General features: G+C 38.8%; 1 protein-coding gene across 1 annotated transcript in view; it reads right to left on the bottom strand.

Annotated features, from left to right (window-relative positions):
* Nucleotides 1-12,507: 12,507 nt before the first annotated feature.
* Nucleotides 12,508-26,475, bottom strand: part of LOC121898953 (mothers against decapentaplegic homolog 3) — a 30,150-nt gene continuing 16,182 nt past the window's right edge. Inside the window, exons 2-8 of the mRNA XM_042414496.1 lie at nucleotides 21,231-21,424; nucleotides 20,755-20,889; nucleotides 19,850-19,975; nucleotides 18,818-19,030; nucleotides 18,477-18,614; nucleotides 17,259-17,403; nucleotides 12,508-15,311 (exon numbers count right to left, since the gene is read on the bottom strand). Of these exons, the coding sequence (XP_042270430.1) occupies nucleotides 15,188-15,311; nucleotides 17,259-17,403; nucleotides 18,477-18,614; nucleotides 18,818-19,030; nucleotides 19,850-19,975; nucleotides 20,755-20,889; nucleotides 21,231-21,424 (1,075 nt within the window). The 3' untranslated portion in view covers nucleotides 12,508-15,187. The remainder of the gene's footprint in view (nucleotides 15,312-17,258; nucleotides 17,404-18,476; nucleotides 18,615-18,817; nucleotides 19,031-19,849; nucleotides 19,976-20,754; nucleotides 20,890-21,230; nucleotides 21,425-26,475) is intronic.

Genomic DNA, 26,475 nt, shown 5'->3' with positions numbered 1-26,475 from the left:
TTTTTTATTATCCTTTCTATGAGTTTCACTAATTAACTAATTGCCTTTTGTCGTTTGCCATGCAGGATGACATTGAAAATAAGAATTTGCTCTCAGGTTGGTTGAATCAAGGTTAAATAAAAAGGAAATTAATTACGTGATAGCTGCCACCTACAAAAACGCAATTATGTCAACTAAAAAGCTGCTGTTGATCTGTCCCCCAGTCATTGCTGGAAAACAATGTAAAACCAGTTTTAGCATTACAGTTGTTACAGTAAAGGAACATGAACTCTACTCATATTTATATTTTCATACGTGTTTATTTTAGAGTTCAGTATTTGCTTGATTTCACAAATTTGTAAGCGTCTGTGAAAAAAAGATGCCAAGCTGTTAATTATCACAAAGTTATGCTCCTATTTAAATCCTCAAGTGATACACTTGACATATCACCTTGTAAAATTTCCAGGCCCCAACATCGGGACATGTGACTCATCTTAAAACCACATGGGTTGTGACTCACCTAGTATCTGTTTAAATTGATAAAAGCTGCTAGTGGGAAAGCCAGCTGATCCCTAGCATCTTTAACATGCCCACAATAGGCTCCTTGGGAATACAACTAATTACTTCACATCTGTATTTATTTGATCCGCGTGGAATTCTCCCTTCTGTCACCAGTGCAGAGCTATGCCAGCTTGGACTAACAGTGATTTATCTAAGTGACACTTCTGGCGCAGATTCACATCAAAGCAGCGCCAAAATCAATAGGGGAAACATGGGGAAGACGGGGAGGAGGAACTTTTTTTTTTTTCCCCTCAGCAAAACTGTCATGCATAAAATCCACCAGCATAAATAAAGCACGCCTGCGCTTGCAGGTTTGCTGAATCAGATGGAGTGGAAATAAGATACAAGCTGTTTGTTAATCGTAGCTTAGAGAAAGACTTTCACAACTACAGCATATTTTGGGAACTTTAGTCAACAGCACTGGTGTAGACTATCTGCCAACTTCATGCAAGAGCAGCTTCTAGTGACCTCTGTTGTACACTGAGTGAACTGCAAACAACTTAAACTGTTATGAACTGGTGGTGCCCTGTGTAATGAACCAGCTTGTTGGCAGGATTGGAGGACTGAGCTGCATAAACAAGAAATTGAGATGTTTAGAAGACATTCAGTGCACTAAATATTTCTACAAAGCTGTGTTCACGTTTGTATCTGATCCCTACCTCACACACACACACACACACACACACAGACAGACACACACACACATATCATCCAAATTAAAGCTGAAAAATAACCCTGGCAGTTTTGATTTAGAGTATAAAGGCCACTAGCGAACCTCTAGATGCTGCAATGTTCATTTCACCTCACAACATTAAATTATTGGACAGAATAAACAAACATACTGATGATTTATTTATTCTGAGACCCTTGGAGATGACATTGGAAGGAAAGGTCATGAATAAAAATCATAAATTCAGTGATTGTCCTGGAAATCTGCAGATTAAATTTTGGAAATTTTGCCAAAGTTTGCCAGTAAAAGTTAGATCCCTGGACTGACAGCACATATGTGGGTGCCCTTGAGCAAGGCACCTAATCCCCAACTGCTCCAGTGGAGGTGCTAAGTGGCTCTTGAATATTAAAATGTTGAAAAAAACATGATACTTTATGAAAAATCTTTCTTTTCAATCTTGTAAAAGTGTTTTTTTTTAAAGGTTGTTTGACCGTGGTACCGAAGTACTGTGCGACTCACTTGATGAGTTACTTTCTTTCTCCCAAATTAGCCCTCAGGTAACAAGAAACATCTCAGCATGAGGCATCACAGCCTTTACACGCTGTTTCCCTCCAGAAAACAAACAAAATGAAGTCTTGATACATGAAAAAAAAAAAACAGAATAAAAAAACCACTCGGTATCTTCACAATCTCAAGCCTTGAAGGTGATAGCTGCTTCCAGCAAAGCATTCATATAGCTATACAGTTAATTTAAAACAAATTTACATCGTAGTGTTGATTATTTAAACACAACTTGGAAAAAAAGCAAGACTTTAACTTCTTAATTATTCTTGTTCACACTGCATTTCCCATGCACACAGTTGCCTTAAGTGCAAATAAAGCCTCCCATCTGTTTGTAATTACAACTACATAATTTCAGTCATTGTGGCTAATCATTTTGACTGCACATTCGATTAAAACTATTGCAGCTATGGTGCATGTTGGAATTTCTGTGTAAAACCTTTTGTGCTACATACAGATGTGAGCAAAAAATGTAGCGGATTTAGTCTGGCTGCAAAGGAGAGACTGAAAATGTACAAAAGCTCATCGTAGGCCAACTGGCTCAACACCAAATCCTTTACAGCCCATTTTCCATGAGAGCTTAAAATTACACCACTGCTAGAAAGCTTTTCCTGCTAGCTTATGTGATGCTTTTTATTTGCCTAATCCTCAAAATTAAATGATGTTTGACACAAGAAATTTTAAACCTCATGTCATCAAGCCTGTGCTCTCATCATGTCTTATTTCCCTGTGGTGTCCATGGAATAGGACGAGCAGGCTGCATGGCAGGCTACTTCAATAAAAGGAGTTGAGAAACGTCATGTAACATCACTTTACTGCGTCTCTATGTAAGCTAATGACATTATGAACCCCAAGGCAATGGTGAAAGCTAATGATGGGAGGATGATAGCAACGCAATGTTGCCTTAGAAGCCAATTTCCAGTGGCTTGCCAGATGTTAAAACATCTAAATGTGCATTGATCAGTGACAGGATAGCCCATAGAGATTTCTTCATTTGCCCAAAAAGAAAACAGGGTTTGACTCTTCAGTTTAACAGGAACTGAGCAAAGCATAAATGATATGATTTAAATTAATTACATATGTAAAAACATCTAGTCTCAATTAATTCAGTTAGCCTGCAACATGACTCCATTGGCAAGGGGTAGATTAAATGTTGTAATTAACAAGAAAATGTATCATAACACACACACACACACACACACACACACACACAAACACACACACACACACATACACTGAACGCTAATTAAAAAGTGATCAGCATCCTCAGACAGATGATAGTTTTGACTTAAGAACTATTGGCCTTGTCTTAATAAAGACAAAGTAGTTTAAAGTAATGCTGAAATGATTGAAACATAAAATTAACTGACAACAATTTTGATTATAGATTGATCATTTTCATTAATTTATGTAGGAAAATATCAAACATTGTCTTTTCTAGCTTCTCAGGTGTGAAGATTTGGTACTTTTGATTACTTTGGGGTTTGGACTGCGATTTAAAGACTTCACCTTGGGATCTGGTAAATTGTTTAAAGGCATTTTCCACAGTTATCTGACATTTTATAGAGTGTTGATGATTAATCAATCAATTGAAAAAAATGGCAAATAAATTGATAGTTTTAATATAATCATTTGTAGTTAAAAGAACAACACATTATTTTCCTTTTGACTAAATACTATGTGGTCATCGGTTTATACACGGTTTATACATCGGTTTAAACACTGGTGTATAAATGTGTGCTTGTGTATAAATGTGTTTATGTGCATACTTCTATCTTGTGTGTACAAGTTAATAACTTGTTTGACCAAAATTATAACTTCTTTGAGCAAGATAATAACTTTTTTGAACAAGATAATAACTTGTTTGATCAAGATAATAACTTGTTTGAACAAGGTAATAACTTGTTTGAACAAGATAATAACTTGTATGATCAAGATAATAACTTGTTTGAACAAGATAATAACTTGTTTGAACAAGATAATAACTTGTTTGATCAAGATAATAACTTGTTTGATCAAGATAATAACTTGTTTGAACAAGGTAATAACTTGTTTGATCAAGATAATAACTTGTTTGAACAAGATAATAACTTGTTTGATCAAGGTAATAACTTGTTTGATCAAGATAATAACTTGTTTGATCAAGATAATAACTTGTTTGAACAAGGTAATAACTTGTTTGAACAAGATAATAACTTGTTTGATCAAGATAATAACTTGTTTGAACAAGATAATAACTTGTTTGATCAAGGTAATAACTTGTTTGATCAAGATAATAACTTGTTTGATCAAGATAATAACTTGTTTGAACAAGGTAATAACTTGTTTGAACAAGGTAATAACTTGTTTGAACAAGATAATAACTTGTTTGATCAAGATAATAACTTGTTTGAACAAGATAATAACTTGTTTGAACAAGATAATAACTTGTTTGATCAAGATAATAACTTGTTTGATCAAGATAATAACTTGTTTGAACAAGATAATAACTTGTTTGAACAAGGTAATAACTTGTGCGCACAAGATAAAAAAGTATCACCTATCAGGACTTTAGGGGCTCTGTATAAAGCTAATTTTTAGAGAGGGAAATGTTATAAATGAACTTATATAACAGGTGTCCTGATAGACAGTAACTTACGAAAAGTAAACTCTCAAAAATGGCGTTTCTTTGGCCCAGTCTATGCGCTTGATTGTGCTTCAGACAGTTTAGTGTTACTTACCTCGGCAAAAAATAAATAAATAAATACATACCGTCTTCAAATCATCATCTAAGTGTGTTTGTTGTCACTTAGCGTTATCTCAAGGCTATCTGTTGTGGCAGTTAGCTTAACTGTTAGCAAGTAATTTAGCAAGTACTGGTGTTGCTATGGAAACCTGCTGTTACTTGGGCACTGAACAGTGGTTAAAGGCCCTGCACAGGTGTTTTGTTTTATATTTGCTAATAAGACCTCTACTTAGGTTGAACTGTGACTACCAATGTCTACCAATAAGAATGATAAAAGTGCAAGTTGTCCTGAACAAACAGGTGCAACAGGAGAATGAGTGTCAATTAAATATTAGTAGACTAAATATAGTCCAGAAAAGAGTTCAAATCAGGCACAATAAGTGAAAACACATGTGTTGGTGTCCAAAATCCATTCTACAAACTAATTATATGCAGGTGTTTAGTCTGTATGCATATCAAAAACATTTGATTTTTTCAAGTGTGCTGTATCGTCCTAAAATGCAAAACAAAGACGGAAAGAAAGAAAACATTAGTGGATGGTAGGAGGCAGCTCCAGAAAGATCTCAGAAAGTCAAAAAATAGCTGTGTTTTTGTGAAGTAGCATTAGCAGTAGCATTTTGAAGGTGCAGTTTGATATCCAACTCTGTATTGTTTAATTCCCTGTTAGTACAATTTCAAGTGTATCGTGATTTAATGGACACATTTCATATGCTAACTGAAACAAAATACTCTGTAACAGATGTTTTCTAGAATTTGGACAAGTATTCCTGTTAAAATTGTAAAAAAGAAAAATACTAAGCTATTATATATTTTAATCACCTTCAAATGTACTCATAAGTAGTTCAGGAACTCTAAAAAGCTTCTTTATTACAGTAACATGAGTAACTGAAATCCCTTATTTCACCCTCCTTGACAGTCACATACTGTAAAGTATGTCTCCATTAACATCTCACTGTGATTTTGTTCCTCTCACCAAGAGAAGAGGTAGCCTAAGAGTTTTCACCAGTGGTCACTTTTGCACTGTGAGGAACCATCATGTGACACGGAGTAAAGTTTAACCAACAACTTCAGTGGTCTGTTTGTAGCTCAGATTCAGCAGCACTGATTTATAACAGTTTTAGTGCTGAAGAGATGCTACTGAATCTTCCAGCTCTGTAAAGTTGGCTGGTTCAGCAGCTAGTGATAAGCGCTGAGTCACACACATCATGCTCCTCATGGTATCCTGCATCATCTACCATCTTGCATTCATTTGGTTTGGCAGAGTCTAACCTGCTTTGAGGAATCATGATGACAATTTGCATGTCATCCTTCATCATCCATCAAACAACATCCACAGTGACAGCCACCATGATCTTTGAAAATAAATCAATAACAGCGTCTTTATGTGCACCCAACTGACTCCAGACCAGTGAGAATGACAAGAGCAGCACTGTTTTTCTCGGCTACACAAAAGATGACAACCAAGTGACAGGGCCTTGCCCAATAAACACGAAACAAGCAATTAACCAAATCGACTGTGGAGTTAGCTAGTTCCCACTTTGCTAGCAGTCGTCCCCATTTTGGCAGCAGACTCTTTTGGAGGGAAAACATGGAACATCTGGTGGAAGCAGACAGGGGCTGGCGCTACACGACAAGAGAACAAGTGCCTGAAAGCTTCATTATGTCCCAGCTGTTGGGCTTGCTGTTGCCCTCAGCAAAAACAACCGTGGCAGGATGATGTTCCTGGCAAATACACTGCAGATTTGTTGAAGCAAGACCCCCTTTTTTTGTTGTGTTTTGCAGGGAAACGTGACCAGGAGCTACTGTTGAATGTATTGTGTTTTCTTTCAGGGTGAGGTGACCTGTACACATGAAAGAATCGAGCATAAGGAGGTAATACCAACATGTAGCTCCACAACACAAGTGTGAGCAGCATGAATTTCTACAGACTGTTAAACTTGTTATGTGTGTGTGTCTTTTTGTATACATATGGCTTAAATTGCTCACTCCGAGGAGGGTGATCTTCAGATCATTGATTGAAGTTTTGCTCGCAAGGTTTCTTTCATGTTTTGTCTTATGTGACATACAACAAAAGTTCCCAGCCAGGAATTGAACCAAGAATTCTGTGTTCACAGTATACAGTGCACATCCTAACCATTTTTTGTTCTTCTTGGAGAGCTTGAGACAGATCAGGAACTATACGGTATTATGTTATGTTGGACTACAATAATCCTGACTTGACTTAAAGAAGTCTAACTCCTTTTTAGACCTGCAGAAATAGCCATATTAAGTTGTAGCTGTGCTAGATTTCCAGATGTATTTTGACAGTTTTAAAATACACCTTTATTAGACACAGACCCCCATTAGACACCATTATTAAGACCCCCTGTAAATAAAAAAAACCTATTTCCTCACTCACTTGTCGCAGTATGTAGCCATGAAGATAGCTTTGGTTTTACTTGTTCATGCACATGATGGTCAATGTAATTTTGTTTGTGGTACTCACAGAATTAAAAGATTATACTCAAAAAATCCAAAACAGTGTGTATCTCCATGTCCTGCTTATTCCACAAACTCTCTATGAATAGTTTTTTTACTGGAACTACTTTCAACCAAAGAAATAGCATGTACTGTGGATTATCTTGAATAACTGGTGCTCAAGACTATTCAAACTGCTATTCTTCATATGTTTTTAATGCTGTGAGCACCACAAACAAAATCCCATTCACCTCCATTTTATTGAAGTAGAGGCTGTGAAGTAAAACCAAAACTACTTGCATGACTAGATATCACTATTGTGTGAACCAACCTTTTAATATCGCTAGCGCAACTAGCCTAAATAATATGAGCTTTGTCTGAATTCAATACCTGGTGCATTATATTTACTTTCCACTGTTAAATTAAGTGTAAAATGTATGTGCTATATGTGGTTCTCTGCTAAAAGGTAGTAATAGCATGCTACTTTTTGCTTAATATCTCACCAGGACCAGTCCCCCAATATAACTCTAATATTTACTCTCCTTTTAGCTTTGTTTTTGGTCTCCACCGACCTGTGAGGGAAATATCTGGCTCTTTAGCCGTTAAAATGCTCCATGTTGTTCACCATTCACTTGCTAACTTTGTTTGTGTGCTGTCTGGTGTTGGGCATGTAAAGCACAGTGAAATTCTTCACTTCTTTCACTGAAAAAAAGCTGTGTCTGGAAAGTGAAATTTGTGGGCACTGAAATCAAAACTATGCAAATGCTCCGTAGAGTTGAAAGGAACCGCAGAGTTGGATGGTAATTCTCTGTACGGTTTACCACCATGAGAGACCTTTCATATTGTTGATATAAAAGTATTATTAGTGCAACTTTAAAACCCCCACATACCAAAAAACAATGCAGAGGATGTGCCATTTGTCTCCTCAGTTTTAGCAATGGCTCTGAATCCCATAATGCAATGCTTCACCTATAAAGGATCTGTAAATTACAGTTACGGAACATCACAATGCTAGCGGTTAAGTGTCTGAAATCTACATTTATTGCTCACTACTAGAGAAAACTATTGCTTGTGTATTTATATGGAGACTAGTAAATAGAGAATAGATTTTGGACACAGCCTTGAATTCAGACCAGATGTCCGAAGTTTAAAGGTTGTGCTGTGAACCTGCCTACCTTGTTTCCCGTTTCTAACTTTTCTTATTTCCCCTTCTTTCCAACCCGGTGCTGTACCGGCAGCAGTAGAGCTCACTCTCTCAGGTTGGACAGCTTGTTCAAGTCAAATGCTATTAGTTCTGGGTCAGCGCCTGGGCTTTCTCTACACCCCAACAACACCTTTTCACCAGGCATGGATTCCAACCACCATTAATCAGAGTGGTGACAGCCCATGGATGTCAGTAAATATGTTTCCCTCACTGCCACGTCTTTCCCACCACTCTCCTTTCCCACTCTTCTTATTGCTCTTGTGATTGTACTGTTTTACCTCTTCTTCAGGGTTTCAGGTTGATCTGCTTCCTGAACTGCTCTTGCTTTGATCTTTATTACTTTATTTTTTTATCAGAATTCAACAACAGGATTCAAATATAAGTTAGATGAGTGAAGGTGCAGCGATTCAGTTTGAAAGGGAATGAAACTATGAACATATTGACAGAAAAAAAAATGCACCAAGCAGCAGAAAATTGCTTCGAGGGGCAAAATTAAACTCTTTTGCTTGTTCCAAGCTACACAAAACATTCTCTCACAACCAATTTGCATCTGAGCATTTCATATGCATGCTTTTTCGCACTGAACATAAGTGTTGGCCAGGTGCTTATGAATGATGTTGAACAAAATATCTACTCAGTTGAGGCAGGGTGACAGTTTTTTCTCCTGCACGGGTGATACAGCTGACAAGGGGGATGAGTGTTGGCATGCACAGTAGCTGCTGCTGCTGCTGCTGCTGCTGGTGTGTGTGTTTGTGGGTGACATGCAGGCAGTGGGCCAACAGCAGCCAGTTGGAGAAGTGGGTGCTCATCTCGGGTTGGCATGCAGGGCCGAGTACCTGCTGCTGTCCAGAGACAGCTGTAACGTAGCCACCCATGGATGTGAAATCAGGTTGGAGGCTACTGAATGCTGATAACGCTGCAGTCTGCGCTTTTTTTCCCACCTGGCAGACGGAGGAACCAATGACAGGCATTCCTCATGAAAATAAACTGAAGCCAGAGAAGTAAACAGAGAGCAGGAAAGAGCAGGAAGAGTGTGGAGACATGACAAAGACGGAGGGAGAAGAAGAGATAAACGGAGAGAATGCCACCAAACAAATGGTGACCTTTGTAAAAATGGATTTGTTTCCCCACAAAATGTTCTCGCTGTCAACACCTGCTCCAGAATGACCTTCATGTGGAGTCAGAGCTGACGGCACTCATCTGTTCATCTTTGTGCTCACTCGTCAACACTAAGTCGTGTCAATTTAACAGACAACATGAGCCATGTTTCCACTAACTCTGTCGATGCATGGAGCCCTTTCTTTCTGCCGTAAACAGTCATGTTCATTTAATCACTATTAGCTGTAATCATGTGGGTTAACAGTCTAACAGGCTCGTGATGATAATCAATTTATGCTTTGTGGATGCTGCAGAAGGCTGTTCTTTGATCCTAAATTCTCTGTATCGTTTTAGAAGTATGTGAACCTTTGCTCTTTGATGATTTCTGCACTCAAAAATGAGTCAAATATTTGTGCTCTTATTGAATCTTCACCTTTATATTATGTTATTTGCAATCTCAGATCAAATATCTTATGTAAAGCCTCTGTGTTTGCAAGGTGCCTCGCCTCACAGAGGCTTTATTAAGAATAAAAACTACTTAAAAACATAAATTAACTTTATTAACATAACATAAGTAGACATGGTCTGAATAATTATACTGATGTTTATGTGTATCTGTATCTGGACATTTGTTAAATATCTTCAGCTGTCCTTCTTTTGTCACTTTGAAGACTTTGAAGACACACATATTATATGGACAAACAGCTCATTTCATTTTTCAGCATTAGTGAATCTTCTGTGTGTGTGTGTGTGTGTGTGTGTGTGTGCATGTGGACAGGCAGTACTGGCCTTACACTCTCCTAGACAATTGATTTAAAATCCACATTATTACACTTTAGAATACAATAGACTTACAGTGGCCCTAAAAGCTCAACACACTGCAAAATAAGAAAACACAAGCAAATGAAGAAAACATCATCACTGAAATGTTTGGTGTATTTGTTTGTGAGTTCTCACTTCGCAGCATTTCTTGTTTTTAAAGATCATTTTTGCCTTTATTGGACAGTCTATAGTGAAGTGGCAGACAGGAAACAAGGGGAGAGAGATGGGTATGACATGCAACACACACAGGTCCCTGGCTGGGACCGACCCAGGCACGTTGTAGTTATGTGGCCTGTGCTGTAACCATTCAACTACCAAGTTGCTCTTAAATACTGTGCATGTGTTTTCAAATTGACAGAGAGGTTTTCTTCATTTGCTTGTGTTTAGTCTTTTTAGCAGTGTGTTGAGCTTTCTGGGGTTTCAGGTAAAGATGCTTGATAAAATACATTAAATAAATACGAATTTGAAGCTTTAACTTGCTGTTCCTGCTGTTTGCAGAACTCATTTCGTGTCAGGGCCCGTCAGTAATCCTTACTGCCAGCAGATGGCAGTGTTGAGCTAAAACAGATCATTCATCTTCAGTTTATTAACAGGCTTGCTGTGTGATACTACCAACATAGTATCAAGAGTGCACACAACCCAAACTGACACTGAAGATGATATTTAAAAATGTTTAAAATTAGACCGAGAATCAGTTAAATGAATTACATTGTGTATGAGTGAGTATGGAAACATTTATCTTAAACTGAATGTGTTAAAGACATAAAAAGACCATTTTATTTTTTGACATTAACAGTGTATGTTCACATATTAATGTCAGTATGGCTTTAGTCAGATATGTTAATATGGGAGGTTAGAAGGATTTTAATAGACAAAATTATGAGTGAAAATACCCAAAAGCTAAAATGATTATAGAGCATAGAGTCTTAACCTGAATACACTCCAGCTGTCTACTCTTTTATGCATTTAAAGGGCTGGTGTCTGCTTCTTGTCTGTGTGGAATAAATCATAGCAGGCCATAATTTATAAATGATTCAGTGCCCCTCACTCAGACAGGACCACTCCTCAGTTTCTCTGTCTGCTATCTGATAGCACTTTCTGTGTGAGTGTGATTTATTGGACAGAATTCATCCAGCCTTTTGCACTTTGACTTGAAACTTTAATACCTAGAGTGATGACTTCCCAAAGAGAAACTTTTACCACATAAAACTGTCATTTCGTGTCAACTATGTGTCCAAAAAGCTTCAGTAACTAAAGATGTCTTATATATCTGCCCAATGCTGTCAGATTATTTTATATACAGTATGTTTTTCTGTAAGAAAGAAAGGGCCAGTCTGTTCGAAACATATTCAAACTGCTTATTAATGCTTTTTTTCTGAAAATATAATTCAAATGTGTTGTATATTTTTGTAAAGATCATTGTAAACGTCATATATCCTCAGACAATTACAGTACAGATCTCCCTCCTATCTATTTTTACATATGCACATCCTTCAAGTCTCACACGTCTCAATCAATGATTCATATTTGCCCTGTCTTTGACTCTCCAGCAAACCACAGACTTAAGTGCTAAATGCTTTTATTGTCTGGAGAGAGGCGCAGGCAGAACTAGACTCTGACAAAAAGAGACTGTGGTGGAGATTTAATGTAAAGTTGCTGCTTCAGCTTTTGATTTTATCACTCTATATCTCTGTAGACTGTATAAAATCGTAATATGGAGACTCTTGCTAGTGCGTTAACCGCTTTTTAATGCATTCAGATTCCATAAATCAAAGAAGAGTGAACAAGCAGGATGAAAACTCCGCTTGGCTCAGGCCCAGTCTAACCTCTTGCTTCAACAATTGATTTTCTCATGCAACCAAACTATTTGTCACCACAGTGAAGTGGTTTCTGAAGTGCCTGGCAAGTTGCCCCCTTTTACCTTAAGGGCATCGAACAAACAAAGCCTGCCTTCATATTCAAACCCTTGCCGTGCCTCTGTGACAGCAGAGATGGTTATGGTCTGCATTAGCTTGTAATGTAGCAATAAGTGGAGAAACAACAGAGTGTCTGCTTTGGGCCTGTAATTACTGTTTCTGTCTGCTTCTGAGGACAGCCACAGACTAGGAAATCCCCAAACTACAGACGGAAACAGACAGAGGGACTAAAACCTGAGATGTCTCCAGACAGAGCATGTAAAAACTGCCTCTAAGTATATTTCATGCTACCAAAACTTGCCGAGCTATAAAATCAAGTTAGTACTTGGTAATTGTGATTTCTAATGTTGTTATTCCATAACCTTGAAATCCGATGGAAAGGTCACTGAAATAAAGATGCGGTTTGACATTTAAGATTCTTACTAACCAGTCTCCCTCGTACTTGGCACGTCGGCCCCGGTATCACCACAAGATATAGATTTTATTCATACACCAACAATAATAAACAAAAATATAAAGCATCACATCAACTTTTTATAGGCAGAGAAAAATAAAGGATATAATTTTATACAAGACATCTAAAAAGACCAATTCAGAGCACAAAAGCATAAATCACAACTAATAACGATTACAGTGAACAATTTAAACAAAGGGGGAAAAACACACACAAGCACTATTACTTGAAGAGTGTATAAAAATGACAATTTGCTTGTAAAATATTCCCTATTGGGTAATTACATTGACCATGGGGTTAAAGAGCCCATTAGGATTAGGACTGCTGCATTCAAGGACACTAGAAGCTCCACACAGAGCTTTCTTGTCTCAGATTGATAGATGCTACTGTTTCTGAAACAATCGTAATTTGACAGTTTAAAAGTCATCATCATTTGAAGAGATCAAAATCTGCCAGCTTTAAGAGTAAAATCACATGGCTTTGCAGTTCTCATGAGTCCCAACAAATGTTAAATATTAGCACCACCGGGCTGGTATTAACATCAAACGCTGAGTTAATGTAAATAAGTACTGTAAAAGGATTCAAATGTTGTCCATGTTCACCCACTGTGTCTTTGTCTAGTGTTTTGGAACCAGAAGGAAATCCAACCACCTGCAACACAGCAGGTGACTGAGAGGAAACGGGACCAAAGCTAAGACTATGCTTCTCTATTTCAGCATTAGCTCTTCCCCAAATTTAACTCACGTTTTGTTTTTTTTACTTCTCCTGCTGGCAAAACCATCAACATTATAAAGGTTAATGGTCACATAATAACATGTATATACTACATGTACTTTAACCTAAAAACATAGGGACATCAGATTCTGAGGAGCTACTGTTATTTACATGCCTCTATCTATCTAAACATTTCCCTTTGTAAAAAGCTGTGCTTTGTACTGAAACTGCCTCATCTTTACAGGTAGAAAAATACAAGGTTGTTAATCCACAAACCTGCCAGCAGTATTTCTGTCTTGTCATGCAAAAACACTTGGAGCGGAAAAAAAAACCAAAACATTTATCACCTTATTGTCCTACAAAAATAATTGGTAGCAAAATAGACTTTAAAGTCTCAAGAGTCATGCATCTGTCCTTTTCACTGTTTCTGTACATAATTCTGCTGCATTTTTTTTTTTTTTACAGTCCTGAGTGTGCAAAAAGTCAATATCACTGATGGCTAAAGATGAGACCAATGTTATGGGCTGCTGAGAGAGAAAATGAAAATAGCAAAAAGCATCTTCCTGCTCTCTTCACACTTCAAAGCCTTCGGCAGAGTGCTCGTATCAGTCACAAGTATGCAAACTGCTGTATGTTGTCTCCTCAGTTTGTAAATTTGTAGAAATGTGCAGAATAGCGTGTGAGATGTTTTCAAGTTCTGAGAATACGCTGCCTTTTACACAACACAAAGTTGAAAAAGTATTTTGCAAATTGGCAAAGCTTTCCTGTACATGGTGCAGGATATAAATTTCACTCTGAGTAGCAGACTAACTGCGGTTGAATGTACTTTCTCAACATCGCTTTACTAGAATATTATTTAACAAAAGTGCATTTGATGTATGCCAATGTCTTTAAGTACTAATTTACGGGTTTTTAATATTTGTTACTCCTTTCTGCTCTACTCTGAAGCATTAGACGGCTTGTCAGTGAGTCAAATCTACTGCCCAAACACAGCTACATGCAGGCAGGAGATTTGGACTGATTACAACAAGACGGACCACATTTAGGAAGGGGGAATGACCACTGATTATTTTAGTAATTATACAAAGAGTTGGCTGACAAGTTGTATCACATACGACTTCTAGAAGAGACTCAGCTGCTGTTGACTCTGCTCTGTATACAGTTTACAGCTCTCAGATGGGGCAAAAGTTTAATTTGAAGACTAACCCGCTGCTTTCTTTATAATTTGTTTCCTTCCAAACAAGCACATGCAGTTAAACACCATGTCATAACAAAAGCTGTGTAAGTTGACAGTATGAAGCCCTAAACCAGTATCATTACTAGGCTTACAGTATATTTCTTCACACAGTGTTTACAAATGCTGGTTGAACATTTCCATGAAATTATGTGTTTTCAATCCATCTCACTGGGTCACATTTGTAAATGTCTTCATAACCTATCAAATGCCCAAATACAGAAACAAAGTCAAGTGAAATGCATTTAACATGATCTTACACATGCTTTACAAAATTGTTATTAATGCTTAAAAAATTAAATTCTTTTTTTTTTTTAAAAATTCCACTGTTCACTTTAACGTCTGTACAAAAACATGAAAATCATGAAAAATGAGTTTTTCAACAAAATAATGAAGAAAATAAGAATCTCTTAATTGAAAAAAAAACCCTCCTCCCATTGTTACAGCCTTTCTGGCACTTACTGTGGTTGCCAAACATATCAAAGGTAAAAATTTCCATCAAAATAATTATGGACAAAAAGTGGAGATCATACTAACGTTGTACTGCATTAATGCACTTGTCCCCTTTTGCCACAAACAACATGTATATAAAAAGTGCTACTGACAGCTGGTGGGGAGGAAGGACAAAGTAATAGATTGAGGATTGGCTGAAAGAAGGGGAAGGGTGGGGTGGGGGGGCTCGTCATCGTTCTGTACTTGTGTAACCGTTCTCATCTGCGTGCAGTCTGTGTTTTTAGTCACTGACAGAAGATGTGGTGTACAGGATGTGGCTGGATGAATGAAGGGTTTTCCCTAGGAGACGCTGGAGCAGCGGATGCTGGGGGAGCCCATTTGCGTGAGCACCTTGTCGAGCCACTGCAGGGGGCCGTTCAGGTGCAGCTCGATCCAGCAGGGGGTGCTGGTCACCGTCTGTCGCCTGGGAGAGACACAAGGCGAGCAGAAACAGATGTGAAGAACTCAAGACGGCAGGATTTTGTGTGAATAAATGTACAAAGTTTAGTTTAATCAAAGCAAAACTACTCTTCTTTTATTTCAAGTCTTGGAAAACAAAAAAAAGCCAAACCGCAAAACTGGATGAGTGCAGGTTTATGTGAGTTTTAATGCCAGTAAAAATAAATTTAAGATAAATTTCATCTCAAATAAGCCTGAGTAGTAATAAACAGTCATCTCTTATATGTGATTCTTTCCCTTTCCTAAAGTGCAAATGAAATTGGGAAGTTGTGTTTCGTAAAACTTTGTTACCTTTGCTCTATAAACCTTTAAAAAAGCTTAGACTGTACTAAGTTTTTTCAAGGTTGCTCCTCTGATAGCTTCTTTAAGAAATATGTTTTAAAAGGCTGTTGAAAAACAAAAAACAGAGAAGATAAAGTATACATTCTTTCTGCAGACATTCGAGTTCGTGATCTCCATATCCTTTGGCTCTTGCTTGATTCCCTGCAGCTTTTATACGAAAACCCGTATTGCTTTCCCCACAGAGAGGAGAGCAGAGGAAAGGCAAAAGTGTTCCAAGCGATATGTACGAAGGCGGGTGGAGTTAAGTGACAGCTCTTGTGCCTCAAGAGTCCAATAAAAGATCAACATCAGCTGCAGAAAACACAGCACAGACTGTAGTCCAAAATGCAGGCTGTGTGCTCTGAAAGGAAGGGTCAGATTTCCAAAAAAGTTTCTATTTCCAGTATGCCTGACAAAGTGATAACTAAGTGTAATTTTTTCCTCTCTGCTCTGCCACTGGTTGACTCGCCTCGATGTTGAACTGTTTTCTGACTCAATCACATTTTGACAACCGTGTAGTCAGCCAGACAGTTGTGTGGAGTGGACGCTGCAGATGAACCAAAGCTCATGTACTGCAGCAGTTTGAATGAGCTACTTTAAGTTAAAAAAACCCAACTAATAACATAAACCCCCCGTCAATGCCAGCAACAACAGCAGACAGAATGTATCTGTACATCATCTAACAACGTTATCACTGATTTATGATTTGGCGAACCAGATGAACTGAGACAGTTGCATGATTTTTGCCTCTAGATTACAATGATAGGAAGCTTCTATCTGAATAAATCAGGTGCGACAATTATAGTTCAGTGTTTTCAAGATCATACATTCATCTTTACATTTGTTCATGTGCATTTTGATGTCTATTTTCTAGTAAATTTAAAAAAAAAAAAAAAAGAGGAGCTCATGGGACAAAAGATTTAAAACAACAACCAACGGTCAGCTTGGGAAAAGACAGAGAGAGAGTGAGGTGTGGGTGGAGAGGGAGGAGGGCATGGCTGGTCCAGTAACCTGAATCCTGTTTTTAAGTGTCTCCACATGTCAGCATTCGGTCTGAACAGGACTGGTGAGCAGCTGCTCACAGCACAAAGGTTTCTCCCTTGTGGAAACCTCCTGTTGCAGAGCCAACTTTTAGCCAATCATCAGCTCCCCTTTTTCATTCCGTCTCTTTTCTTACTATCAGTGAGTCAGACTGTGTGGAAAACAGGGAGGGAATGGAAGAGGGAAAGTCTGACATCTCTTTTTGACACAGCACATGTGTGTTTGTTTAAAAATAGTCTGGCGTGCCAACTGGGGCCTGTTTCTATTGATGAGGGTTTGGCTACGTCATACACCGGATTCACCAGAGTGTGAGCAGATGCCTGGAAGCGGGGGCGGCTGGATTGTGGGATGTGATTCACTGTCTGTTTGTTTGTATTGTCTGCATTTACATAGGACATTTGCTAAGGATTTGATCTTCACACAACAGAGCTGATAATGTTGCTGACAGGTTGGTTGTGAGATTTGTCACCATTTAAGCAGTTAAGCCGTGTTGTGGTTGGTTTTACTGATTAGAAACTAAACAAGCTGCTGATAGGTCACAGCGGCTTACCTGTACTCGGCTCCCCAACCCTTGACGAAGCTCATGCGGATGGTGCACATCCTGGTGAGTTGGTAGACGGCCTCGAACCCCTGGTTGACTGACTGGGCCAGAAGGGCAGCAAACTCCTGGTTGTTGAAGATCTTTAGGTTACAGCCTGGGGGAAAAAACCGAGCAACAGAACATTAGACAACTAACATTCGACCAAAAATCAGGTTTCGCTCAACTTGGTCTCACAGGGACACACTGCGAAAACAGCCAGATCTCCCCAACAGCTGTTAGGGAGATCTGGCTTACACATGGGTGGGAACTCTGAGTTTAACTGTCTGAAGCTCAAAAACCAGTTCAATACCTTGCAAAGGCTCAGATAACAAAGTGAAATGAATGTTTTCGACATAGTTCTTCTAGTCAACAAGCCTCCTTTACAACTTATAGATGTAACATTCTTAAATTTAGAAATCATATGTTAATAGTTTTCTACAGAACACTGTGGAGAGGAAGACCTTTTATTTATTACACTTTGGTTAGAGAAGACATAACCGGACTGATGGTGAAATGATGTTCACAGCGGCAAAAATACAACCACAGTAAATCTTTTCTGAATCATCAATTTAAAATAATTGACTTAACTTAAATTGGCTAACTAGCGAGGTCTTCCAATGTTAAGTCAGTTTTGCCACAGACACAGAAAGTGCTCAGAGAAGTGCTGAAGTATATTCGACCCACAGAGAATACACTCACCCGTGAAACAACAGGTTTCAACAACAACTTCATACTGGGCTTTTCTTATGAACATGTGGGAAAAGCTAATTTGTTTTTGTGTATGTTGACCTCTGCCTGTTTGGTAAATGGACTGCATTTACATAACACTTTTATTCAAAGTGCTTTACAATTGGCCTCTCATTTACTGGTTCAAGCTTCCATGCAATGTGCTGGTCTGACCATCGGGAACAATTTGGAGTTCATTGTCTTGTTCAAGGACCTTTTGACATGTGGACAGGAGGAACTGTGATTGAACAGCCAACGCTGCAATTTTTTGGCGATTACCTCCTGAGCCACAGCTGCTCACATTACTCATTATTTCCAGTTTTTCCTTTCAATTTTTCTTTCTACCAACCTCCCTCGCTCCCAACTCTATTTCTCCCCTCTTTTTCTGTCTTCGATTCTCTCTCCCCCGTTTCTGTCTCTCTCTTTCCCAAAACTTTCTATCTCTGTCTGCTGGACACATACCTGGAGGGATCTTGCAGACTGTGGCGGGGTGCCAGCCGTAGCGCTGGTTACAGTTGGGGCTCTGGACAAAAATGGCGCTGTCACTGAGACACTCAGCGAACACTTCTCCTCCAATGTAGTACAGTCGCACACCGCGTCCTTAAAGGAAGCAAAGACAGAACAACAAACTCCTCAGATAAAACTCATACTGCACTGAAGAAGTGAACAGTAATTGCAAACGTAGAGTAATATATTTTCTAGTATTGATATACTCTAAGTGAAATACAAGTGTGATTGTGAGAAGGTGAAGACGCATTGTGAGATTATGAAAGAATCATTATCTCAGCTGAGGCAGCACCTACCAATGTGTCTGCGTGTTAACTCGACAGCTGCATTGCGGTTGACGTTGGACAACAAGCCCAGGCAGAAACGCTCTGAGTTGGAGGGGTCCGTAAAACCGTCCACTGTCAGCGAGGGCTGCGAGGCGTGGAAGGTCTCTCCTACCCGCTGATTCAGCTCGTAGTAGGAAATAGAGCACCAAAAAGCCGGCTCACAGTATGTCACTGGTTGAAGATCTGATACAAAGATGGAGAAAGACAGTTTGCTTGCATTGAATCAAATATGAAAACGAAGAATACGAAACAGAGAAAAAGAGGCAAGATATAATTAATATGACAGAAAATCCAATTGAAGGGCAACAATGGTGAGGAAGAGTGAAAAAGGGTGAATGTGGGGAGAGAATGGGGTAGCGGTAGATGTAGCGGGGAAGAAAACACTACCAAACCAAAGAAAACATTAGATTGAGCTTGCGTCACAAAATGTCAAACCCATACGCTGTTTCCCAGAAGCTTTAACGAGACAAAATGTGGAAACTCAACCCTCACTGGTGGAACGCTGGAGCCAAAATGGTCAAATTACAGGCTTATCCATGATAGTTTTCAGTAACTTCATCTGGTTCTGGTAATTTGCTCTTTTTCCCCTCAACATGGCGACTCTCTAACAACTTCAACATTTTGTCCTTGGCTTTGAAGTATAGAACGGAGCTGGACGGCATTGCCAAATGAAACTGCTGTGATTTTGTTATTTCACCAGTAGCTCGCCGGCCAAGACCCCTGGCGTTTTTCCGTCCTGATAGAATAAACATAGGATATTGTCATTGATGTTAGTGTGGGCTGAATAGTGTCTTGGCCTGTTTAACAGCTCACACGGTGAAGGGAAGACAAAGGCTTCTTTCATCACCTGGTTTCCTCTTACAAAAATGGAGTCAAATCAAACGGAGAATTCCCACTTGGGAAATGCACTATGGAAACATTTGTCTACAAGCAAAGGCAGGCAGACAGAAAAGTACACAAGCACACACTTACGCACACATACACAGACACACAGTCCTTTACCTAAGTTGCTGTGTGTGGGTGAAACAGGGTTTGGTGACAGGTTTGGGGAGCCTGTGTCCATGCTGTGGGTCATCTGGTGATCGCTGGTCTCGCCATCCTCACTGAGGTAGCCTGGTGGTGGCGTTTCTGAGACACACACAGACCAAAACAAGACCAAAAAAAAATCATAATTATGGAAACATTTCCTAAGATAGATATCTCTGGTGCATATCTGTGTTCTAAGTGGGTTAAGATTTATTTATACAGCCCTTTTCAAAACAAGAAATTACATATCCAACAGGCAAGATTGTCACAAACACAAGAGCAACAAAATATAATTTACATATCAAAAATAATATCAACAAAAAAAGTGAAATATTAGTTAAGAAAAGGGAGGGAACATGAGTCTTTAGAGGTTTATTTTTTAATATCAATTTAACTGGATGTTCTTGTAGTAGCTCTCTAAATTCTCTGCTGTTTGAACATTATTTACAAATTTGAAATTTGTAGGATACAGCTACAGAACACTTATGAACACAGGGACACTTCAGCTCATTGTAGCCCTTATGTGGGTAACCCACATTAGGGTCCCGACTTTTTCAACAACTACTGGTCCACATGAAATATTTTACAAAAGAGCACTGAAGGACTTTCACACCCCTTCAACACCAAACTCTCAGAAAGGGGAAGTGTAAAGGCGTCGTCTAGTGTCCGAGAACTAAAGATGAGTGATTAGCTGACTAACCAGAGCAGACAACAACATGGATCACTACATTACCCATGACCCAGGTACAATGTTAACAGCTTGACAAGGGGGTAATGTGAATGAATCCCATACGCGTCAGCCCTGTGTCGCAGGTGCAGGAGAAACACGTGTCCTTGCTATAGAGACTTAGTGTGAGTGGTGTTAGACAGCATGATGGTACCTGGTATGTAGTTGCTCTGGGGCTCAATGCCAGCGGGGAAGTTGGTGTTTTCTGGGATTGAATGGCTGTAGTCATCCAGAGGTGGGAACTCGCTGGGAATTTCTGTGTGTCTGGGCACCAGCACTGGAGGGAGTACTGTATGATGGACAAACAGGCAGACACACACACACACACACACACAAAACAGTATTTAGTAAAAAAATTATGCTTTATTATAAATCAAAGTAAAATGTGAAACAACTGAATAACAGAAGAATGAAGTGATGCAATGACACAACAGAAAAGGAGAGAAAAAGCAAAAAGTGGATACAACTTTCTAGATAAAAACAAGTCTATAAAGTCCATCTTGAAAAACAAGATCTGTACAAACAATAAAACTTTATCCTTTGAATTCTTGGAAAAAGTTGTTTTTTTAAAACATGTTAGAACCATAAAACTGTCTACAGAGAAGATAAGCCCACTCCATAATATCATACCTGGCGTCTCTACCCTCTGGTAGTGATAGGGGTTGACGCACACCTCGTCCTTCTTTGTGTGGAAGGCGTACTCGCACAGCTCCACCGCCCGCAGCTCATGGTGGGACTGCAGGTCTGGCCAGCGCCATAGACGACAATAGATAACGTGGGGCAGACCTTTTCTGTGGGAAACCTGCAGGCGGCCATCCAGAGACCTTGAGATGGAAGGAAATCAAGAGAGGTCTGTCAGTAAACGGTGAGCTTTAGTTTGAAATGCACTGTTTTTCAAGCATTTTCATTCAAGAGGAATTAAAATTAAACTGGTGTCTTCGTATTCTGTCCTCCAAAACATATCAAACATTGACATTGTTGTTAAGTCGGGGCTTCTGTGAAGGGTCCCAGCTGTGCGCTCGCTGGTTATGAGGTGATGTCTAATAATAAACCAGCAGCAACCGACGGGAATTTCATTGTGTTTTATAACATCTGCACTCATGTGGTATGCAATAATGCTGGCAGGATGATGATTTAGGCTGTCAGATAGTAATGAGTGCTAGTTTTATGCTTCTGATTGACATAATGGGGTAGTAGCTCATAATCTCTGAGGACAATGACCCTTGAAAGAGGGAAAAAAAAAAACACGCTCATCATCTTATGCAAGAGGCAACGACCACATATGCCCCCTCTATCTCTCTGTCTCACCCACTCACTCTCACACACAAATACAGAGTAAGGGTCAAAGGCTTAAGCTAAAGCCCTTTAGAAGGACAAATGTCAGTCTCCAAATAAAAACAAGGCTGTGTACTGTCCAACGACTGAAAGCTCAGTGGTGCCCCATCTGGGTCAACCATTGTACGAGCGACAAGCGAAGAATGGTGTTTTAATTTTTCATGGCAAAAGCTTTTATTCACTGCTTCTGTACTTTAAAAGGGGGCTGGGGTGAGTGTGTGTGTTGGGTGGGGGGGAGGGGAGGGGAAGGGTGTCTAGAAACTGTAAAATGGTGTCTGAGTACTTTATGTGCAAGCAAGCATACAGAAGCATACAATTCAAGACGCACGCTATCACCGGATGAAAGCTGGTGAAGTTCAGAATCTAAAAAACCTCTTTAAAAGCCTCCGAGTGAGACCTGGAGAGTTTGTGTCACTTGGGGGTCAATGCCAAGATTATTCACACTTAATCATGAATCATGAATAAGAGCTGTCAAACCTCATATGATAAGATTCCCCTTTACAGGCGTCCAATAGCTGAAAAGCCGTTGCCAAAATAGCCTGCCAGAAGATCTAAATCTTTTCTAAAAACGTGCTTTTATAGATGTGCTTTTATGTGATGTTGTCTTTTATCTTTTAGCACTCCCTACTGATCTCCTTTTCTTTTCATTTACTTTATTCCTACGGGCATCACTGTATTTTGTTTTAAACATTTATATGTGCTTTTGTTTCATAAATGTGCAGACAATGTTAAGCACTTTGTAAACAATGTTTTTAAAAAAGTGCTATATAAATTAAATTATTATTGTTATTAAAAATTTCTACAGTTTGTAAAAAAAACAGCAATTTCTTGGCACTTTACACCTCATTGGTCCAGTAGTCAACATTAGAGAACTGAAAGTTGATATCAAAGCTTCGTTAACCATACAAGATCAAATGACACATACACACAAAGTAAATCAATAATACATCAAATATAAGGTTTTGAAACAGAAATGTCATCTTGCTTGTGGTACAATGTTTTTTAAGTGACAGTGTATTATTATATTATCTCTGTTAAGCCTTGTCCTCAGTGACAGTGAATCTAACACATTCAGAAGTTCTCAGAGTGAGCAACAACATATTCATACTCGTTATCACTGCTGACACATCAAAAAGGGAAGTGAGCAAACATAATAATAATTATAACCTGTTATATCGTGACTAAGAATATAAAAATAAATGTTGTCCTTGTTGTAATAAAGTGAGCGATAGCTCATGAAAAACAAAGTGTTTGGTGTCTGATCAAAGAGCGCCTGAGGGCAAACAGTGTTTAGTCCACTATGCAGCTTTTGATCTGTCCAGAGTGGACAAACAAAACAGGAACACCTTGTGTTATTATGTAGTGACATACAAAACCTTGCAGTAAATGCTGTCTTTGTGAAGCCCTCGGTCTTCAGTTTTTGAGGTCATAGCACAGTGTTTATTCTGTTAAGTGTCTTTTTGGAGTGTTCGTGAGGGTCTACTTGAGTCATTGTTTCTCTATGCTGTTGCAGTTTTCATGTGCTTGGCATATTAGTGCATATTTTGTGACTGACACATGAGCAATTCAGGCCTCTTTGAATCTAAGTTGCCTTTAAAAGTCACTTAAGATGTTGTCACACTGTTTAATATTTAACCTAATGACACAACTTGCAACCTTTATTTACAGGAAATGGATTAAAAAAAAAAGAGAACATGAGGAAAGTTATTCGTTTTGAAATAACTAAATCACAAAACCAGCTAAAAAAAAGTGAACCATAATAAACTATCAAAAACTCATGATAACACGAGGTAAACACATGAAAAGTGCTTTTGCAAAGAGGAACAGTGATCACATGTAGACACTCACATTCTGTGCAATCAAAAATAACAATGCCTCAAAGTATCCACAAAAAAATTGCACAATATAAGCTTTAAAGAGGGAATATTTTATGTAGAGCTATTGCACTTCTTGTGTTAAGTATTCCCTTGCTCTTTGGAGCTGAAAAAGTCTTTTGACTGTACTGTAGATGTGTTAAATGGTCAGGCGGGACTGATCTGATGTCAGTGGTATGTGTTTTATGCCCCTGCAGAGTGGGTGTTTGGTGGGGCTAGACTCCGCGTGGGCTGACACAGACATACACAAACTGCAGTGACATTACTGGCTATTTGGCGTCCGGGTTAGTGTCCTTTTCTTTGTAAAGCCCCTTCCAGTCAGTATTTATGAAGAGAAGGGTTACAGTAAAGTTATGGTTTGAGTCACACTAATAATACTAGTAACACTTTCTTCTTTATAGGAGTAAGGACGACCGACATGACCAATCCTCAGACAGACAGTAATGTCAAAAACACAAAACGCAATTCAAGGCCAAGCTACAGTATATCCCCCGTTTGACCATTATGACTCATTTTCAAGGTATCTTATAAATCTCCAAACTTCCAACTGAGCCTCAGACTTCACATTTATTTCTGTTACAGGAATTTCTACAAATGTATTTTTGTATATTATTACTGTTATTACTGGCTAACTTGCTGCTAACTTGTCCCATGTCCTCTGCCTGTTGCCTTACGGTCAGCTCTGCATGACCTGGGTATGTAAGACTGATCTACTACTTTATTAACAATGTGGTACGATCCTCTACAGTTGTGTCTTACAACTCTGCATGGCTCATGTGTTAGGTGTAACTGCATTTTTTAACATTTAATCAAGATTGTGATTATCATATTTCATTTATGTCTAATTGCTTTTTGTTGCTCTGCACGTCTACACACATCAATCAGTATTGTTTTGTTTCATTGTCTTGTCTTGCTTGCGTGGCTACATGTAGAAATAGTGGATACTGTTGATGTGTTAGTGTACTAATGTTTTGCTGTTTCCTGTTGCTCTGCACGGCTTCTGCGCTGTCTTGGCAATGCTTATTTTGTTGCTATTGTCATTATGGTGTCTTTTTATCTCCTGTTTGTAATTTTTAACCATCACTTCACTGGTTTCAGAACATCTTGCCAAAGGACTGAGGTTGAAAATTAGTCAGCTGGCTAACATTGGCACATTTACAGAAATGTTGATTCATGTGAAATGTCCTTATAAATAAGTAAATGAACTTAAATCTTAGGTTTGAACTAATTTTACGTGTGACATGTGACGCAGTGAGTATGTTCGGTGAGGATTTAAGAGTCTTGTAGTTTGTATTTTGGCTTAAACCTAAAAAAATTTTTTTGTTTTCTGGAAGACAAACAAGAATTATGTTTACATTCAGTGATTCTTACCAAAACACACAGTGTGAGGTCTAACAAACATGTTGACTGCATTTCCTTTCTTGTAAAACATTTAGAAAAACTGATTTTGAAACTATTTTAATTGATTTAATTGTTTATATCATGTTTACTTGCCTCTGTAAGCAGATATTTCCGCAAATGTTGATCATTGGAATTCTGTGAAACCGGCCCACAGGAATGTGTGTCACGTTGCCCGCGCGCTCTCGTTCATGTTTGATACGTGCAATACGTGCTACCAGTACTCAGAAACTATCTCCGCAGGTACAGGTTAAATGGTACAGTATGTTCTGCAATGTTCACAGGCCATGTCAGTTCACTCTCTTATACGGTACTTTGATTTATTTCTGTTTACCTACAGAAAACAAGAAGGCAAAACAAACAGCAACAGACAAAACACTGTGAACACGACATGTCCAGACATGCACTTTACCCTTCTCTATCTGAATGGCTCATTTTATTGAAGAGATTTATGACGGCATGTTCAATGAGACTTTGATGAGAAACACCTCCGGGACAGTAAAAAAAACCACTCCTGCGCCGTCGTCAAGCCTCAGCCTGTTGTTTAGAGGACGAGCCAGTAGCACTGTCTAAACAGGCAACCCCAAACCCTGAAAAACACTTTAAAATGATTTGGAGCTCAGAGTGCTTCAGCTATGTGGCAGGGGGAGGCAGAGGGGGGAAGAACCATGACCCCAAATTCCCTGCTGGGCTCCTGTGTCTGTGTTTGTGTGTGTTAGCTCCAGACTGAAGATTTGAAGGACATGGGTGGGATCCGAGGGCTTCCAAGAATCCAGGCCAGCAGTTTTCAACCTTCAGCTCCTCCCTACAGCAGCAGAAACTGGCCTACACAACTCACCACAGACTTTAAGTTTACGGCTCAACTCACACTAAAATATATGGATAGATAGGAATGATACAGGAATACCTTGATTTTGTTTTGCAATACTGACAAATTTAGCTTTTAAAAATGCCAACTGCTTCAAATCCATGAAAATGAACAATGTATAATTTAACGCTGATTTAAGGAGAGGGCTGATTTCAGCATGTGTTACTAGATAATTGTGTGGTATGTACTGGATATATCTAGTATGTGTATGGGCTGCAACTAACTGTTACTTCCTTTATGAAAAAATCTGCAGATTATTTTCTTAATTAACTGGTTGTTCATTTTGTCTGTAAAATTTCATCACAGTTTCTCAAAATCCAAGGTGGCTTCTTCAAATGTCTTGATTTGTCCAACTGTTCAAGACCCAAAGGTAATAAAAAGGTAATCGTGATAAAAAAAA

Source organism: Thunnus maccoyii, chromosome 1 (assembly GCF_910596095.1).
Source record: "Thunnus maccoyii chromosome 1, fThuMac1.1, whole genome shotgun sequence".
In the NCBI taxonomy this organism is placed as follows: Eukaryota; Metazoa; Chordata; class Actinopteri; order Scombriformes; family Scombridae; genus Thunnus; species Thunnus maccoyii.
Note: the sequence above shows the minus strand (reverse complement) of the source record. Positions and strands in the feature narration are given on the sequence as shown.